This window comes from Mobula birostris, chromosome 2 (assembly GCF_030028105.1).
Source record: "Mobula birostris isolate sMobBir1 chromosome 2, sMobBir1.hap1, whole genome shotgun sequence".
In the NCBI taxonomy this organism is placed as follows: Eukaryota; Metazoa; Chordata; class Chondrichthyes; order Myliobatiformes; family Myliobatidae; genus Mobula; species Mobula birostris.
In genome coordinates, this window is record NC_092371.1 from 131,514,172 (window position 1) to 131,534,139 (window position 19,968).

At 46.8% G+C, this 19,968-nt stretch overlaps 1 protein-coding gene across 11 annotated transcripts in view; it reads right to left on the minus strand.

Moving 5' to 3' along the window:
- Positions 1 to 9,288: 9,288 nt before the first annotated feature.
- Positions 9,289 to 19,968, minus strand: part of disp1 (dispatched homolog 1 (Drosophila)) — a 419,126-nt gene continuing 408,446 nt past the window's right edge. For all 11 annotated transcript variants that reach the window (XM_072248242.1, XM_072248256.1, XM_072248264.1 and 8 more), the window contains 2 exons: positions 17,196 to 17,293; positions 9,289 to 14,111 (listed from right to left, as the gene is read on the minus strand). In XM_072248242.1, coding sequence (XP_072104343.1) covers positions 11,430 to 14,111; positions 17,196 to 17,293 — 2,780 coding nt within the window. In that variant the 3' untranslated portion in view covers positions 9,289 to 11,429. The remainder of the gene's footprint in view (positions 14,112 to 17,195; positions 17,294 to 19,968) is intronic.

Consider the following 19,968-nt stretch of genomic DNA (forward strand, 5'->3'; position numbering starts at 1 on the left):
ACTCTTTGGAGAGAAGGAGGATGAGAGGAGACATGATAGAGGTGTACAAGATAATAAGAGGAATAGATAGAGTGGATAGCCAGCACCTCTTCCCCAGGGCACCACTGCTCAATACAAGAGGACATGGCTTTAAGGTAAGGGGTGGGAAGTTCAAGGGGGATATTAGAGGAAGGTTTTTTACTCAGAGAGTGGTTGGTGCGTGGAATGCACTGCCTGAGTCAGTGGTGGAGGCAGATACACTAGTGAAGTTTAAGAGACTACTAGACAGGTATATGGAGGAATTTAAGGTGGGGGCTTATATGGGAGGCAGGGTTTGAGGGTCGGCACAACATTGTGGGCCAAAGGGCCTGTACTGTGCTGTACTATTCTATGTGTTCTATGTTCTATTAGTAAACTTGATGCGGGTTGAGCCTGATCTGGCAGTGTAGTCGTGAGTTAACTGTGGTCTTTGCAATGAAGGTACTGTAACTCCCATTAGATAGAAGATACAAATGCTTGACTATCACAGTCACATACTCTGTTGTGGAGTTCGGCCATCTTCGCAGGCGGGCAGCTGAACAATGTCAGCAACCATGCTCATAGGTATGCACGTTCCAGCCAATTAGAGCTTCATTGTGGTTGCATTTGTCCCTTCTTTTCGTTTCAGCCTTGACCAAAGCACGGTAACAGCTATGCTCCCTGCTTACCTTAGTCCTCGTTCCAGGAAAGAAGACTTCATCTTAGATTGATGCTGTAAAGGAGTGGAATTAATTGAGTATTAAATTACTGCTTTAGAGGCACAGTGTTGGTATTAGCCTGAGTTTGAGTTTTAGTTAATAGCCCTGCTGACCTAGTGTTTACTATTTTTCCTTATTAAAATTCAATCCACTTTAGTTTCTCTCCTTCTGTGCATGACCATTACCACCCATTCTTGTCTCTTGACAACGTGTACCAACAAGGATAGTTTTTAATCCCACTATTATCAGGCTCTCAAATGAATCTCTTATATACTTTACTTTATACTTTATCGTCGCCAAACAATTGGTACTAGAATGTACAATCATCACAACGATATTTGATTCTGCGTTTCCCGCTCCCTGGATTACAAATATTAAATATTAACAATATTAAAAATAGTTAAAATTAGTAAATATTAACAAATTAAATTATAAATCATAAATAGAAAAATGCGAAGTAAGGTAGTGCAAAAAAACCGAGAGGCAGGTCCGGATATTTGGAGGGTACAGCCCAGATCCAGGTCAGGATCTGTTCAGCAGTCTTATCACAGTTGGAAAGAAGCTGTACCCAAATCTGGCCATACGAGTCTTCAAGCTCCTGAGCCTTCTCCTGGAGGGAAGAGGGATGAAAAGTGTGTTGGCTGGGTGGGTCATGTCCTTGATTATCCTGACAGCACTGCTCTGACAGCGTGCGGTGTAAAGTGGGTCCACGGACAGAAGATTGGTTTGTGTGATGTGCTGCGCCGTGTTCACGATCTTCTGCAGCTTCTTTCGGTCTTGGACAGGACAACTTCCATACCAGGTTGTGATGCACCCTAGAAGAATGCTTTCTACGGTGCATCTATAAAAATTAGTGAGGGTTTTAGGGGACAGGCCAAATTTCTTCAGTTTTCTCAGGAAGTAAAGGTGCTGGTGGGCCTTCTTGGCAGTGAACTCTGCTTGGTTGGACCGAGTCAGGTCATTTGTGATATTGACCCCGAGGAACTTAAAAGCTTTTGACCTGTTCCACTTGCGCACCACCGATAAAAATTGGGTCATGCGGTCCGCTATTCCTTCTGAAGTCAACAATTCCTTCGTCTTGCTGATGTTGAGGGATAGGTTATTGTCTTCGCACCATGCCACCAGGTTCTTAATTTCCTCTCTATACTCAAGCTCATCATTATCCGAGATACGGCCTACAATGGTTGTGTCATCAGCAAACTTATATATTGAGTCTGATGGAAACTTGGCTTACACAATCATGGGTGTACAGCGAATACAGCAGGGGGCTGAGTACACAGCCTTGTGGGGCACCGGTGCTCAGAGTGATTGTAGAGGAGAGCTTGTCCCCTATTTTTTACAGCCTGTGTGAGGAAGTTGAATATCCAGCTGCAGATCTGAGTGCTAAGGCCCAGGTTCCGGAGCTTAGGAATCAGTTTATTTGGAATGATGGTATTAAAGACAGAGCTGTAGTCAATGAAAAGGAGCCTAAAGTATGCGTCTTTATCCTCCAGGTGTTCTAAGGAGGAATGTGATGAACTCTTTGACCTCCCAATAAGACCATGAGATATAGGAGCAGAATTAGGCCATTGTCTTCTCGGCCCCAATCTCCTGCCTTCTCCCTGTATCCTTTCATGCCCTGACCAATCACAAATTTATCAACCTCTGTATTAAATATACATAAAGACTTGGTCTCCATAGCTGCCTGTGCCAAAGAATTCCACAGTCCACCAATCTCTGGCTAAAGAAACTCCTCCTCATCTCTGTTCTAAAAGGATGTCCCTCTATTCTGAGGCTGTGTCCTCAGGTCTTAGACTCGTTCACCATAGGAAACAACCTCTCCGCATCCACTCTATCAAGATCTTTCAACATTCAATAGGTTTCAATGGTCACCCCTCTTTCTTCTGAATTCCAGTGAATACAGGCCCAGAGCCATTAAACGCTCTTCACATGACAAATCATTCAATCCTGGGATCATTTTTGTGAACCTCCTTTGAACCCTCTCCATTTTCAGCATATCCTTTCTAAGATAAGGGACCCCAAAACTGCTCACAATATTCCAAGTGGGCCTCACCAGTGCTTTATAAAGACTTAACATTACATACTTGCTTTTATATTCTAGTCCAATCTATCTCCTGTGGTCCTTGCACTTTCTCTGTAACTGTAACACCATATTCTACACTGTTTCCTTTTTACTACCTTGATGTACTTACGTGTGGAATGATCTGTTTGGATGGACATAAGCAAATGTTTTTCATTTCATTTCAGTACTTGTGACAATAATAAACCAATTATTATTGGTTACTATTCAGATAGACAAATGACTATGAAGTGAGTGTCAGGATATGGATGATACACAGGATATTTAAGATGTTTCCGTCAAAAATGAGCTGTTCAGTACCGTACTGATATATGTTCTATGTTAAATTATCAATAGTGTTCAAGGTGAGACAGATGACAAGACTCCACCAACCCACTGATGGAACACAGCTGGGCACCAAATAGGAGATTAGCATTGGAGAAGAGATGCCACAGGACAGATACCAACCTTGCTCCAGTTCTGCCAGTCTGACTCCTGTCCCTCCTCACTTCAACACCCCTCTTCTGAAGCTCTCAACAACTCCCCCCCCCCCACACCCCCTTGAGGCGATCTCTCAGCTCCTGGCACATGTGAGACAGAAAAATGGAGGGCTGTGTGACAGGGGTAGATTAATCTTCCATTAGGTTTAAAGGTCAGCACAACATTGTGGGCTGAAGTACCGAAACTGTGCTATAATGTTCTATATCCTAACATAAAAGGAAGGAAGCTTAAATTCTATAAATAAATGGAAGTGAATCACTAATTGCAGAACTGTAGGATGTGATTACAAAGCACTTGTTTTCTAAAGTACAGGAGAGAAAATCCATGCTGGATCCCTCATCAAACTCCAGACCTACCAGAACTGCCCTCTGATCAAGCTCCTGGGAGGCATGCAGTTTTGGGGGGGGGGGGGGGTGTCATTAGGGACATGTAATAAATGCTGGTCTTGCTCTCTCATCACTCACATCTTCATTTCCTGGTCAGACTGTTGCCTTTCCTCAGTCCTTCTTGTCCAGATCCCAGTTCCATTTCCCCTTAAGGACTATTATAAATTACCTCCTAATTCCCAGATATTCACATAATCTCGTGGATCTCCTCCAGTGCCCTGCAGCTCCTTTCCATTTTACACAACATTGCTCCAAGTCATTAAAAAAAACAATGGATCTTTAAAATGGGCAGAGTCAAGGATTGCAGACCACCCAGGGAAAGACAGCTGAACGTACAACATAAGTCTTCATTGTCTCAGTTGGGCTGCAGGTGAAACTGAAACACAAGCCCCTAAGGTCCCCAGCCCCCTCTCGGCAATGTAGTCTTTAGAAAATGAAATTGAAAACCTCAGAGCAAGGTTGCAGTACCAAATGAATGCTGGGGACTGCTGTGTACTCTACTTCACAGAGACATACTGTAGCTCATCCCCAGCAGTATGGCCTGTGGTCTTCACCTTCCACCGCAAGGACCAGACACAGGTGTCAGGTAAAGGTAGAGTTGTGCATAAATGTGGCAGTTCTATCTCAATCTTGCTCCCCCGACCTAGAACATCTGACAGTCAAATGTCGTCTGATGTGCCAAGGGAGTTTATCGCCAACATCCATTCCATCCTTGCCAAACATCAAGATGGTATTGGAAAACCTTGAAAACTGCAATCAACAGAAGTGAGACAGTGCACCTCATTGCTTTCCCGATCTTTGCAAGTGACTTAAACAGGGCCAGCTTGAGGTAATCTCTGACAAACTACCACCATCACGTCTCCAATGGAATACGAGGAGCCAACACACTCGATCACTGCTGCACCACAATCAAGAACACCTACTATGCCATCCCATGCCCACCCTATGCCAAGTCTGATCTTCTGGCTGTACCTTCACTCCCAGCAGATAGGCAGAAACTGAGGACTGTAGCAGCTGGGGTGAGGATCGTGCCCAAGAAGGGAAGGGCGAGCTGTCTCATCAACCATCACACAGTAGCACTCACATATGTGATGAGGTGCTTTCAGATTGGTCATAGCTAGAATTAACTCTTACCTAAGCAAGGATATGTATCTGCTGCAACCTGCCTATTATTACAATAGGTCTACAGTGGATGCAATCTGATTGGCACTCCACCTGGTCTTGGGCTACCTGGGCACCAGCAATAACTACCTCAGGATGCTGTTCATCGATTACAACTTGATGTTCTACACCATCATCCCCTCAGTACTAATTAACAAGCTTCCAAACCTGGCCTCTGTACCTGAATCCTTGATTTCCTCATCAGGATACCACTGTCAGGAGGGATCATAAATAACATCTCATTCTCACTGATAGTCAACACACATACATCCCAAGGATGAGTGCGTAGCCTCCTGCTCTGCTCTCTACACCCCTAACCGTGCAGCTAGTCATATCTCAAAAGACACCTATAAATTCATCCATGACACCACTGTCATTGGCAGAATCACAGATGGTGAAGAGACGTTACAGGGGTGAGATGGATCGGCTGATTAAGTGGTGTTGTAACAACCCTGCATTCAACATTGTATATACTTACCATATAGTTACTTCCTCTTACGTTGCTGGTGTTTAAGGCAGCAGACTACTATCCAAATGCATATACTAATATATATGGAACACATATATATACAAATTTTATTTAGTATTGATCCAAAGCGTTTTATTCCTTGGTGACTGAAATGTTTGTCTAGATACCTGTCAGTTTCATATGTGAGTGAGCCTGCCTCCACCAGCCCCTCAGCATTTCCAAATTTCAACAACCCTTGGTGGAGAAATCATTCCTCAAATACCATCTAAGCCTTTTAACCCCTTACCCAAACTTTTGCCTTTTAGTTTTAGTCACTATGCTCTGCTATGGAGGAATGTTTCCTGCTATCTTCCCGATTTATTCCATTTAGATAAGTACATGGAAGGAGACTATGGACTCATTGGATAAATCCATCGATGAGCCAAATGATCTAAGGTCTGACTGGTTGGTGCCAAAGGAGCTGGTATGATCTAAAGCCAGGCACCATCCATAGAGAGGAGTAAACAGTCTAAGTTTGAGGCTGAGAATATTCATCTGATCTTATGAAAAACAAAAATGGATAGAGGGGCTTTAGTTTGTGTGACTTTGAAAGTGGCAGTGTGCAGCAGTTCAACAGCCCAGAACTACTTTTCAATTGGTCTGTATTAAACTCGCAATCTTCATTTCTTTAGCAAGACACAGCTCAAAACATCATAACATCATGGAAACCAGCCTCCCCTCCATGGACTGTCTACACTTCTTGCTGTCTCAGTAAAGCAGCCAGCATAATCAAAGAACCCATTCATTCCAGACTTATTCTCTTCTCCCCTCCACCCCCCCTCCCCACCCGATCAGGCAGATGATATAAAACCTAAAAGCAAGTACCACATGCCTAAGGACAGTTTTTTCTTACTGTTATAAGTGTATTGAATGCTCCCCTAGTAGGTTAACACCCCACAATCTACCTTGCACTTTATTGTCTCCCTCCTCTGCACTTTCTCTGTAGCTGTAACACTGTTTCCGCGTTCTGTTTTCCCTTGTACTACCTCAATACATTGAAGTGTCTGTACTGATGGCATGTAGAAATTTTTCACTGTACCTCGGTACATGTGACAATAATAACAACCCAATTTAATAAGCTGCTCGAAAACAACTTCCATATCGGTCACTCCCATCAACAGAAAATGATAATGAACCTCAGCAGAGAGGAAGCCCTTCCACCAGTGAAATTTGCTTAAACATAAGAACATAATAGCCAGCTGGTGGTGTAGTGGCATCAGCGCCGGATTTCGGAGCGAAGGCTCCCGAGTTCGAATCCAGCCGGCTCCCTTGCATGCTTTCATCCGTGCTGGGTTGAGTGTCGAGCTAGCAACTTGGCCTTGTAAAAATAAGGAAGCCTACTAAAAAAACACCGTCATGATGGCGTCCCGATGACTCCACTCGGAGAAATAGGAGCAGGAGTAGGCCATCCATCCCATCGTGTCTGCCCCACAATTCAATAAGATCATGGCTGATCTGTCCGTAAACTCAGCTCCATCTACCTGCCTTTTCCCCATAACCCTTAATTCCCTTACTATGTAAAAATCTATCTAACTGTTTCTTAAATAGTAAGCCTCAACTGCTTCCCTGGGCAGAGAATTCCACAGATTCACCACTCTCTGGGAAAAACAGTTTCTCCTCATCTCCGTCCTAAATCTTCTCCCCTGAATCTTGAGGCAATGTCCCCTAGTTCTAGTCTCACCTACCAATGGAAACTTTCCTACTATCTTGTCTATCCCTCTCAAAATTTTGTATGTTTCTATAAGATCCCCTCTCATTCTTCTGAACTCCAGAGAGTATAGTCCCAGGCAACTCAATCTCTCCTCATAGGTTAACCCCTTCATCCCTGGAATCCACCTGGTGAACCCCCTCTGCACTGCCTCCAAAGCCAGTATATCCTTCTTCAAGTATGGAGACCAGAACTGCACACAGTACTCCAGGTGCGGCCTCACCAGTACCCTGTATAGTTGCAGCATGACTTCCCTGCTCTTGAACTCAATCCCTCTAGCAATGAAGGCCAACATTCCGTTTGCCTTCTTAATAACCTGTTGTACCTGCAAGCCAACTTTCTGTGATTCATGAACAAGCAGTCCCAAGTCCCTCTGCACAACAACATGCTGCAATCTTTCACCACTTAAATAATAATCTGCTCTTCCATTATTCCTTCCGAAGTGGATGATCTTGCACTTACCAACTTGTATTCCATCTGCCAGACCTTGGCCCACTCACTTAACCTATCTATATCCCTCTGCAGACTCTCCACATCCTCTGTACAATTTGCTTTTCCACTCAGTTTAGTGTCATCAGCAAATTTTGCAACACTACACTCAGTCCCCTCTTCCAAATCATCAATGTAAACAGTAAACAGCTGCAGGCCCAGTATCGACCCCTGCTGCACCCCACTCACCACAGACTGCCAACCAGAGAAACACTCATTTATACCAACTCTCTACCTTCTATCGGTGAACCAATCCACTATCCATGCCAATACACTTCCTCCAACTCCATGCATCCGTATCTTATTTATTGGTCTCTTGTGCGGCACCTTATCGAATGCCTTCTGGAAATCCAAGTATAATGACATCCACCTGTTCCCCTCTATCCACTGCACTCATTACGTCCTCAAAGAACTCCAGTAAGTTTGTCAAACAAGACCTGCCCCTTCTGAATCCATGCTGCGTCTGTCTAATGGAACCACTCCTTTCTAAATATTTCACTGTTTCTTCCTTAATGACAGTTTCAAGCATTTTCCCAACTACGGATGTTAAGCTAAATGGTCTATAGTTGCCTGTCTTTTGCCTACATTCTTTTTTAAAAGGTGGCGTGACATTTGCTGTCATCCAGTCCACCGGGACCTGCCCAGAGTCTAGAGAGTTTTGGTAAATGATTACCAACACGTCTCCTATAACCTCCGCCAATTCCCTCAGCACCCTGGGATGCATCCCATCAGGACCAGGGGACTTATCTACCTTCACACCCTCTAGCTTGCTCATCACTATCTCTTTAGTGACAGTGATTTTATCAAGGACCTTACCTTCTATTTCGTCCATAACATCCATCTTTGGCATCTTAGACGTGTCCTCCACCGTGAAGACCGACACAAAATAGTTGTTCAATGTCTCAGCCACTTCCTTATCACCCAATATCAATTTCCCCTTCTCGTCTTCTAAGGGACCTACGTTGACTTGAGCAGCAGTGTGCCTCAGAACCAAGTCAACCCAGTAGTGCTGGTGCTGGGTTGAAGAGTATGCTTTGAGTCTTACTGATATCGTTCAACATGGAGAAGAGCTTCATCAGCTGAGGGAAGGCTGGAGGCTGATCACAGGGACATGATTGCACAATCGGGCCATTCAGACTTTTAAACTTGCCCTGCATTTCGATCTGATCATGGTTGATCTGCTCAGCCCTCAACTCCTCCTGTGCCAGTCCCCCTCAAGCGATCCAGCCATCACGCTGCTCTGACATACAGAATTCTAGAGATTGATGTCCCGCCCTCAGCCTCCCCTCCGAGAAAACTCTGTCTATAATTCTCACTGCCTCAGGTAAGACAGCCAGCATAATCAAGGACTTTTCCCACACTGGTCATTCTCCATTTTCCCTTCTCCCATTGGGTAGAAGATACAAAATCTGAAAGCACGTACCTCCAGGCTCCAGAACAGCTTCTGTTTTGTTGTTAGAAGACTATTGAGTGGTCTCCAGCTCTGAAATGGTGGACTCTTGACCTCCAGCATAATTCATTTTTACCTTTCACCTTATTGTCAGCCTGCTTTGCACTTCCTTGTTCTGCATTCTTTATTGTTTCCCCTGAACAATCTCAATGCACTGTTGTAAGGAAATGATCTGGACAGACCAGATCCAAGGCAGTTTTGCCACTGTACCACTATACATGTGACAATAATAAATCAATTTATCAAGAGTGAAATCCCAGCAGAATGTGTTTGAATAAATTCATTGCACTTTGCACAATGCATACTTGTCAAATAGGAATATTTTGTTTAATAGCTGTCATAACTTTTTTTTAAATAGCATAAAGCATACATTAAGAATGCAAGTATTAAATTATTCTCCCAATACTCAACTCAGGTCAAGAAGAATAAAATGAAAAGGGGAACAGGATGGCACACTGGTTCAGGGGTTTGATCATCAGGAGTTGATCCCAGTTTGTGTACAAAAGTCTATGTGTAAAAATGTGACACGGTCACAGTTAAATCTGATGCAAGTGACAGATGATGGTAGAGAGAGGGGGGGAAGATAGTGTTGATGCACTGAGAGGTTTGGTAGACTTGAGCTGTTTTATTTTATGGTTGGGGACTGAGAGAATGGTGCCATGATCAAAGACTTGATGTTAGGTAATAATAATCAGTTGGTCAAATGAATAAATTGGACTGAGTAGTGATGTGAGTGCCCAGATGTTGGACAGGATTGATCAATGCTTGAGGACACAGAACAGTTTGTCACGGTCAGCTGCAGAGTTCCTCCAACCCTCAGCTGCTCGACTGCAAGACAGGAGCCACTTGGAGCTCCAGCAGACAGGGTGGGGAGACTCACACTGATACCAGCTTTTACACTGCAAGAAGCCGGAAGAGGTGGAGGGAGGAAAGATGGACAGCGAAACCTTCACCTGCTCTATGAATGTCATTCTATAGACGATACCTCCACAAACAAGGCGTGAAACCTTCCTCTTAGCACCAGACTGCGCCTGGTCAAGGGAAGGCAGTGAATACGGACTGATTATCTGACGGGCAATGATGGATTACCTACGATCCACAGTCTGGTGGTGGAGATAAAGCAAAGGACAGGGAAACTGATAGTGAGAGTTCAGTCCTGTCTCTCACCCAGCCTCTTGCTCAGACTGGGTGGGGTTGGGGGGGGAGAGATGGGTGCAATGATTGAACAAATATAGTAGATGTGACACTTGGATCATCTCCAAGTGCTGGGGAAAACCAAGATGAGAAGCTCAGCTGGAATTCCTACTTCCAAGGTCCCCAAGGGGTTGGGAAGAGATAATCTGGCATTGCAGTGGAGAACCAGCTGTCGAGTGGTGGAGCAACACCATGGACAACCCTTGCTTCTGCCTCTCAGTGACGAAGCTGGTGTGCGGTAAATGACATCAGATCCCAGTCTCCTCACTAACAGAGGTAGGGTGAAAACAGCCTGATGTGGAAAAACTGCTAGTCTGCTGAAGGACACTGGGAGTAATGAATGATGAGGGTGGGGTTGTTGTTTAGAAAATGGGAGAAAATAAGTTGGGAAAAATGCAGAGAGATACCTTTATCATGGCACCATCTCTGACCCACATGTCCTTTAATAGCTGGGTTTTTTTTTTGCCTTGATACCATCCCACCCCACTCCTTGGATGTGCTTCTGCCTCGAGTTCAAGCTCCCCAGCATTGTCCTCTTTGTTCACAGGGAGCTCACGGGTTAGATGGGAATGTCTAACCCAGACAGTGGACATGGGGGCATGGGTTCTGTAAGCCTTTGGAAGAGTGATGTGGACACAATTGCACTTTGATATGGTGACGGAGGGAGGGAGGGACGGGGGAGATTAGTCACTGGGACACCTCCCCGCATCCTGAGGACTGACTGCCATTCGGTGGTGGTCCTCCACAGCCTGCTTCAGCTGGGTGGGCAACTGCAAGGGGCAGTCTGTTCACCAGGGCCCTGCCAACCACTGCAGGGTGAGACGCCTGGGTTTTGGTTCATGCTGTCCTGAGGAGTTGCCTTCACAAGGGGCTGGAAGTGGAGGGTGGAGCCAATAGGAAGTCCAGGAGGAGCTCTGTCAGTCAGCTTTAACATGCATACTTCTCCACGGCCCTGAGAGGGGCACAGAGGCTCCCAGGAATGGAGACAATCTGCAGGACTGCCTACACACTTCTCCACTGGCCACCGGGCTGGGAGAGGCTCCATTGGATCCAGTTACCCCTGGGCCAAGGGAAGGTCCACTGGATCCAGTTGTTCCTGAGTTGGGAGGGTCCACTGGCTCCTGAGGTGCCACTGGTTGGAGAGTGTGCACTGGCCCCAGTTGTCCCTGGGTTGGATCACTGGCCCCCAAGATCCCACTGGTTGTGTCCGTAGTTCCCCTGCAGGTCTTTAATGGGGGTTGATGTGTACCCGGGTGGTTATGCTCTCCGTCCTTCTCCTCCAAGTACCCGGGAGGGCTGCTCTGTCCCAGTGGCAGGAGGAGGGGTGGCAGGCTGGTAGGCAGGTGCCCGGCTTCCATTGAAGAGCCAGGGGTCAGACATTCCGACCCCCTTGGGTCCCCCAGCCAGCGGCTCCAGCTCAAAGCCCTCGGGCCGGGGCCCCCCACTGGGCGTGGTGCGGTGGGGGGTGGAGGGCGGTGGGGTCCGCCGGCGGGGCAGGGGTATCTGCCCGCAGGAGCCCTGTGGCCCCAGGCAGCGGCACAGGCACTGGAAGAAGAAGGTGGCAAAGCCCCAGCTGACACACATGATAAGCATCATGAAGGTGCCTAGCTGGGTGTAGGCCAGCACAGTGGAGGGCATCATCATGGCCCCTGCTACAAAGCTGGTCAGCGCAGCCATGGCGATCGCTGAACCCATACGGCTGAGGGAAAAGACCACCTTGCCCTCACGATCGGCCTCAGGGGCCAGACGGTAGGCCACCCCATAGTGTACGGCAAAGTCAACGGCCAGACCCACAGCCACCGAGATGGTAACTGACTCCAGCACGTTGAGCTCCCACCCCAGCAGCACCAGCGAGCCAACGGTTACGAAGATGGTGCCGGCAATGGAGGCGATGGCGTAGAGGCTGATCACCAGGTTGCGTGTGGTGAGCAGCATGACACCAAAGGCCACAGCCACCGACAGCCCCATGGCTACCAGTGTGCCGTCCGACAGGCTGTCCTGCAGGTCAAAAAACTCCAGGCCGCTGACAAACCAGCCCTGGCTGAGTCCAGCGGGGGCTCCCTTCAGCTCCTCTGACACCCAGGCGTCCACCTCGGCATAGAAGCGGCTCATCTTCTCATAGGCCAGGGTGAAGAGGTAGGTACTCTGGAACTCCAGCACCACAGCCCGGATGGTGTCATTGATGTCGAAGCGGGGGCCAGGGGTCTTGCTGTCCAGGTGGTAGCCCGTGCTGCGCTCAAGCTCCATTATGGCCCGCTTGATGCACAGCTCAAAGACCTCCTGCTTGTAGGGGAAGGTGGACTGGCTGCAGCAGGGGTAGAGGCTGGGCTCCTCACAGTCCTGGTTCTCCATCCACTGCCGGAAGGTCTCCACAAAGCAGCTGGTGAAGTCCTGCTCCTCGCTCTGCCGGTAGAAAGTTTGGTTCCTCAGCCGCTGGCAGAAGTGCAGCAGCCACAGCTGGGAGGCCGGGCTGGCCACGTTGAAGGTGGTGTCCAGCACCAGCCGGCCCTTGTTGTGGGGGTTGAGGGGGTCGCCGGTGTCCACTGGCAAGACGCCCCACACCAGGGTGATAGGCATGTGCAGCTCCTCGCCGTGGTGGACCCGCTCGAAGACGAAGAGGCGGCGGAACTCAGCGTCGTAGCGCTCGAAGGGGTGGGACGACCGGAAGACTTGGAACTCAGAGAGCTCCAGTGAGGGCAGCTTCATCTTGGGGTCAACGCAGACGATGTAGGCGCCGCCCACGGTGAGTGCCAGGAACCAGCAGAGCCAGATGTAGCGGAACTTGATGACGATGCATGGCAGCACCTTCTCAAAGAAGACGTGGGAGGTGTCGGAGGCTGCCTGCAGGAGACCGTGCAGCCGGCGGTGCAGCTGGGTGGGCCAGCCGCGGTGCTGTGCCCGCCGCCCCGGCCTGTCCCCACACTGGAACAGGTGCAGCAAGTAGCGCTCGTGCAGCACCACCACTGCCGGCAGCCAGGTCACCATCAGCACGTAGTTGACCAGGATGGCTGTGCCAGCATACACCCCAAAGCACCGGATGGCAGTGATGTTGCTGACGTAGTTGGCGTAGAAGGCAGCGGCGGTGGTAAAGCTGGTGACAAACATGGAGAGGGCAGCGTGGTTGAGGGTGATGCTCATGGTCTCCACCAGCTCTGCCTGGGGCTTGTCGAACTTAGTGTGGTTCCACACATCGCACAGGACAAAGGCATCGTCGGCCCCGATCCCCACTAGGATGATCAGGGCGGTGAGGTTCATGAAGGGAAAGAACTTGAAGCCAAAGACTATCCGGTAGAGGAAGTAGGAAACAATCAGGGAACTGATGATGGCGAACATGGTCATCAGGGTGATGAACATGGACCTGGTATAGATGCACATGATCAGGAGGACAATCACAATGGCTATGGCAGGATACACAGTATCCATCAGAAGGTAGTCCTGGAACAAGTTGTGCTTGATCCCAAACTCGATGCCCGCAATGGTGGTGACACCATCCGAACAATTCCAGTTCTCAAAGTTGTCCAAGTAAATGTCCATCATGCTCTTCCCCTTTTCGGTGGGGATGAACAGCATGCTGTACTTTAATGCTGGAATCACGTAGTCCAGTGTCTGGGGGCTGAGGAAGTCCTTGTCCACCAGGTAGTGGAGGATTTGGTAGACTGCATTGTACTTGGTGCACTTGCGGGGCACAGATGTGCACTTGAGCTGATCTTTGCGCCGGGTGGTCATGTCCCAGCAGTCGGGCCCCAACGTCCCGTTGTGGTAATACTTGACACAGGAGCGGAGCAGTTTCAGGGTGTGGGCCACATCTCGCTCGGTGATTTTCTGACATGAGGAACGATTGTTGAGGATGGCGATGTAGTTGCCCAGTGTCCAGCTGGGGCAGCAGGAGGCAGCTGATGTTCTCTGGCAGAGGTCCCCAAATTGAAAGTGTGATCGGATCTGCAATGGTATAACACATAGTCAGAGTCAGCTGTATACACTGGTCATAAACTGGGAGATTAACACATCACATTTGTCAATCAACAAATCTCCCAAAGCATTATTTCTATGAAGGCATAGGAAATTTGGCACATCTTTGATTATCTATTTTTTTTTTACAGATCCGCCATAGAAAGGATTATACCTGGATGTATCACAGCTTGGTATGACAACTGCTCAGCCTACAGCCACAAGAAACTGTAGAGAGTTGCAACTCCAAGGAAAACAAACACAGCCTATTCAGTCTCTCCTCATAACCTCAACACATCATGCAAACCAGCCTCCCCTCCGCTAACTCTGCCTATACTACTTCCGCTGCCTCAGGAAAGCAGGCAACATATCAAGGACCCCTCCTAGTCTGATCATTCTCTCTTCTCCCCTCTTCCATCATGCTGATTCACTGGTAGCTTTCAAAAGCGGATCCCTGAAAGCCCTCAGGACTACGGTGAAGGGGTGGGGGGGAGATTGTAGTTTGTGCTAAGTAGAACAACTCTTCCAGATCCTCAGCCTAAGCAGGAGTAGCCAAATGGCAACCTTCTGTGCAATGATACCAGCAGGTCTTGTTGATAGTGAAGAAGGTAATTGTAGGTTACAAAGGGATCTTGATTAGTTAGAGAAATGGGCTAAGGACTGGTAAATGGATTTCAATATAAATAAGTGTGAGGTGATGCATTTTAGAAAGTCAAACCAACATGGAACTTATACAATGAATGGCAGGGCACAAAGGAGTGTAATGAAACAGAAGGACCTAGGAGTATGAACATAGTTTGTTAAAAGAGGAGAAAGTAGTGAAAAAGACATTCAGAATGCTGGCCTTCATCAGTCACGCATTGGTTATTGGGAGAGGCTGGGCAGCTAGATCTTTATTTCTTGAAAGGTATGAAAATGATTAAAATTATGAGTCACATAGATAAGGTAGATGGCAACAGTCTTTTCCCTAGGGTGTGGAGACTAAAGCTAGGGGGCACAGATTTAGACTGAGAGGGAAAAGATTTAAAAGGGGCCTAAGGGACAATTTTATCAATACAAATGGTGGTGATATATGAAATGAGCTGCCAGAAGAGGACTGAGCTTGTACAGTAGCATCATTTAAGAAGAAATATTTTTTTTAAAATTTATTTTAAATCATGTATTGCATTGAACTGCTGCTGCTAAGTTAAAAATTCACCACACATGCCGGTAATAATAAACCTGATTCTGAATTCTGAAGCACTTTGATAGGTACGTGGAAGGGCGGGTCTTAGAGGGATATGGGCTGAAGGCAGTAAATTGGGACCAGCTGGTGGGCACTGTGGTCAGCATGGATTTGTTCGGCTGAAGGGCCTATATCTGTAGATTGATTTATGACTCTCTACCTCTAATAAAATGCAGCTTATCCAAGCAAAATCTTATGATTCTTCCTACAGCCAGGGGTCCATTACTATAGTCATACTTTATTGACCCCGAGGGAAATTGGTTTTCGTTACAGTTGCACCAACCAAGAATAGAGTATAAATATAGCAATATAAAACCATAAATAATTAAATAGTAATGTGTAAATTATGCTAGGAAATAAGTCCAGGACCAGCCTATTGGCTCAGGGTGTCTGACCCTCCAAGGGAGGAGTTGTAAAGTTTGATGGCCACAGGCAGGAATGACTTCCTATGACGCTTAGTGTTGCATCTCGGTGGAATGAGTCTCTGGCTGAATGTACTCCTGTGCCCAACCAGTACATTATGTAGTGGATGGGAGACATTGTCCAAGATGGCATGCAGCTTGGACAGCATCCTCTTTTCACACACCACCATCAGAGAGTCCAGTTCCATCCCCACAACATCACTGGCCTTATGAATGAGTTTGTTGATTCTGTTGGTGTCTGCTACCCTCAGCCTGCTGTCCCAGCACACAACTGCAAACATGATAGCACTGGCCACCACAGACTCGTAGAACATCCTCAGCATTGTCCGACAGATGTTAAAGGACCTCAGTCTCCTCAGGAAATAGAGATGGCTCTGACCCTTCTTGTAGACAGCCTCAGTGTTCTTTGACCAGTCCAGTTTATTGTCAATTCGTATCCCCAGGTATTTGTAATCCTCCACCATGTCCACACTGACCCCCTGGATGAAAACAGGGGTCACCAGTGCCTTAGTCCTCCTCAGGTCCACCACCAGCTCCTTAGTCTTTTTCACATTAAGCTGCAGATAATTCTGCTCACACCATGTGACAAAGTTTTCTACCGTAGTCCTGTACTCAGCCTCATCTCCCTTGCTGATGCATCCAACTATGGCAGAGTCATCAGAAAACTTCTGAAGATGACAAGACTCTGTGCAGTAGTTGAAGTCCAAGATGCAGATGGTGAAGAGAAAGGGAGACAAGACAGTCCCCTGTGGAGCCCCAGTGCTGCTGATCACTCTGTCTGACACACAGTGTTGCAAGCACACGTACTGTGGTCTGCCAGTCAGGTAATCAATAATCCATGACACCAGGAAAGCATCCACCTGCATCGCTATCAGCTTCTACTACATTTTTGACACACGGTGTCACCTTTGTAAGACCCAAACTCCACAGGCTTTACTACGCCCTTACCTACTCAAGATGCTGCTTTTCACAACTTGTGAACCAATCCTGCAGCCCTTACTGTTCACCCCATTACAGGAAGGATACAGGGGAATTGGGAAGGATCACCAGGATGATGTGATCAGCTTAATTCGCTCGGTGCAACATTGTGGTCCAAAGGGCCTGTTCTCGTGCTGTACTGTCTAGGTTCTATGGCTTCAAAGGATCATGATTTGAAAATGGAACTCTAAGCGGCAGGACTCAAACACCACTTGATACAAAAAATGATGTTCCAAGTGAGATCAAGTGTGTTTTTGGAGAACAAGGCAATAAGGCATGTAACAAAGTTCACATCAATCAAAACAAGGCAGAAAATCGTTAGGCTTACTGCCCTTTCCGTTCTCAAGGTAAGTATCTACCCTTGTGCCTTCCTATACCAGGCAATATATACTGTAAGAAGTTCAAAGGAGAAAATCAACACTTGTGATAGCAAGGCTGGCCTGTCCTTACCCTGGTGTTGTCAAGATTGCACATGGATTTTATTGATTGCATTCGCCACATGTTCTCCCCATCAGCCGAGGCAAACACCACCCGGGAATACCGGTCACCTGCAGGAGAGAGAAAGACGATAGCAAGTTAATGACTAGCTTCCGGCAGGAATAGGTTCATAGATGGAAGTGGACTCACACCTCAGAGTCATGATTAAAAACCAGAGGCTAACATTGACATTTGATTTAACTTCTTTGAACTTGGCTCCAAACCAGATTGTGGACAGAAATAACCTTCTGTTTTCTATCAAAGTAACCAGGGAGTTGCCACATTGTTGTATATTTTTAACAGTGCTTTGGGAAGGAAAATGCCTGCCCAGCCTTACAGGGAAATATCTCAGCATTCTCCCATCATCAGCAGGTCTAAATCTTGGAACTACTGAACAAAATCACTTAGCCCACATTCAGCAGCAATTGAAACTGGAGTTATAGGCGACCAGGATGGGCAATGAATGCAGCTCTTGGCTGAGGCATTCATTCACCATGAGTGAACAAAAGGAATGTCTTTATGTTTCAAATGTTTTTATTGTGAAGCAACATCAGCTTAACCACAACCAACAATGTCCTAAAGTACAATACTTATTTTTTCTTTTAAAAGGAATGTCTTTAAACTACTTGAAAAGTCCTCTGGTAGTTTTAGGGACGGTTTCACTGACCGCCTGGACAGCCACGCTTCATCTGGAGAATGATTTTTCAACAGTGCAATTTGCTTAGAAGTGGAACCTTCAAAGTTAATTTATTAACACAGGAGCGCCTACAGGACTGCTTTGAATCGGTGGACTGGACTGTATTCAGGGATTCATCTTTGAATCTGGATGAGTATACTGCAGTTGTTACCGACTTCATTAAAACCTGTGTGGATGAGTGTGTGCCCACATGACTTACTGTACATTCCCAAACAAAAGGCCATGGATAAACCAGGAGGTATGTTGTCTGCTGAAGGCTAGATCTATGGCATTTAAGCCTGGCAGCCCAGGCCTGTACCAGAAAACCAGGTATGATTTGCTGAGGACTATTTCAAGGGTGAAGGGACAATTCCAAACGAGGTTGGAGGCGATATCAGATGCACAGCAACTCTGGCAGGGACTGCAAGACATTACTTCCTACAAAGCAAAACCCAATAGTATGAATTGGGTTTCATACCAGTCATGCTTCACTACCAGATGAACTCAACGCCTTCTACGCACAATTTGAAAGGGAGAACACAACTACAGCTGTGAAGATTCCTGCTGCATCTGATGACCCTGTGATCTCTGTCTCAGAGGCCGATGTTGGACTGTCTTTAAAGAGAGTGAACCCTTGCAAGGCGGAAGGTCTCAATAGAGTATCTGGTAAGGCTCTGAAAATCTGTGCCAACCAACTAGCAGGAGTACTCGAGGACATTTTCAACCTCTCACTGCTACGGGCAGAAGTTCCCACTTGCTTCAAATAGGCAACAATTATATCAGTGCTTAAGAAGAATAATGTGGGCTGCCTTAATGACTATCGCCCGGTAGCACTCACATCGACACTGATGAAATGCTTTGAGAGGTCAGTCATGACTAGACTGAACTCCTGCCTCAGCAAGGACATGGACCCATTGCAATTTGCCTATCGCCACAATAGGTCAACGGCAGACGCAGTCTCAATGGTTCCCCACACGGCTTTAGACCACCTGGACAACACAAGCACCTACGTCAAGATGCTGTTCATCGACTGCAGCTCAGCATTTAATACCAACATTCCCACAATCCTGATTGAGAAGTTACAGAACCTGGGCCTCTGTACCTCCCTCTGAAACTGGATCCTCGACTTCCTACCCGGAAGACCACAGTCTGTGTGGATTGGTGATAACATATCCTCTTCGCTGACAATCGACACTGGTGCACCTCAGGGGTGTGTGCTTAGCCCACTGCTCTACTCTCTGTATACACATGTCTGTGTGGCTAGGCATAGCTCAAATACCATCTACAAATTTTCTGACGATACAACCATTGTTGGTAGAGTCTCAGGTGGTGATGAGATAGCATACAGGAGTGAGATATGCCAGCTAGTGGAGTGGTGTCACAGCAACAACCTGGCACTCAACGTCAGTAAAACAAAAGAACTGATTGTGGACTTCAGGAAGGGTAAGACAAAGAAACACATACCAATCTCTATAGAGGGATCAGAAGTGGAGAGAGTGAGCAGCTTCAAGTTCTGGGATGTCAAGATCTCTGAGGACCTAACCTGGTCCCAACATATTAATGTAGTTATCATGAAGGTAAGTCAGCAGCTATACTTTATAGGAACTTGAAAAGATTTGGCATGTCAACAAATACACACAAAAACTTCTATAGTTGTACCATGGAGAGCATTCTCACAGACTATATCACTGTCTGGTATGGAGGGGCTACTGCACAGGACCAAAAGAAACTGCAGAAGGTTGTAAATCTAGTCAGCTCCATCTTGGGCAAGGTACCCAGTAACTCGTCACCACCTTTGATCCGTCCACAACTGTGGTGTTGTTGACAAACTTAAACATGGCACTGGAGCTGTGTTTAGCCTTACAGTCAGAAGTGTAAACCAAGTAGAGCGGAGAGCGAAGCACACATCCTTGTGGTGCACCTGTGCTGATGTTGATTGTGAAGATGTTTTTCACAAACTGAACTAAATGGGGTCTGCAATTGAGGAAATTGATGATTCAATTGCACAAGGAGGTATTAAAGCCAAAGTGTTGAAACTTACTGATGAATTTTGAGGGGATGAAAGTATTG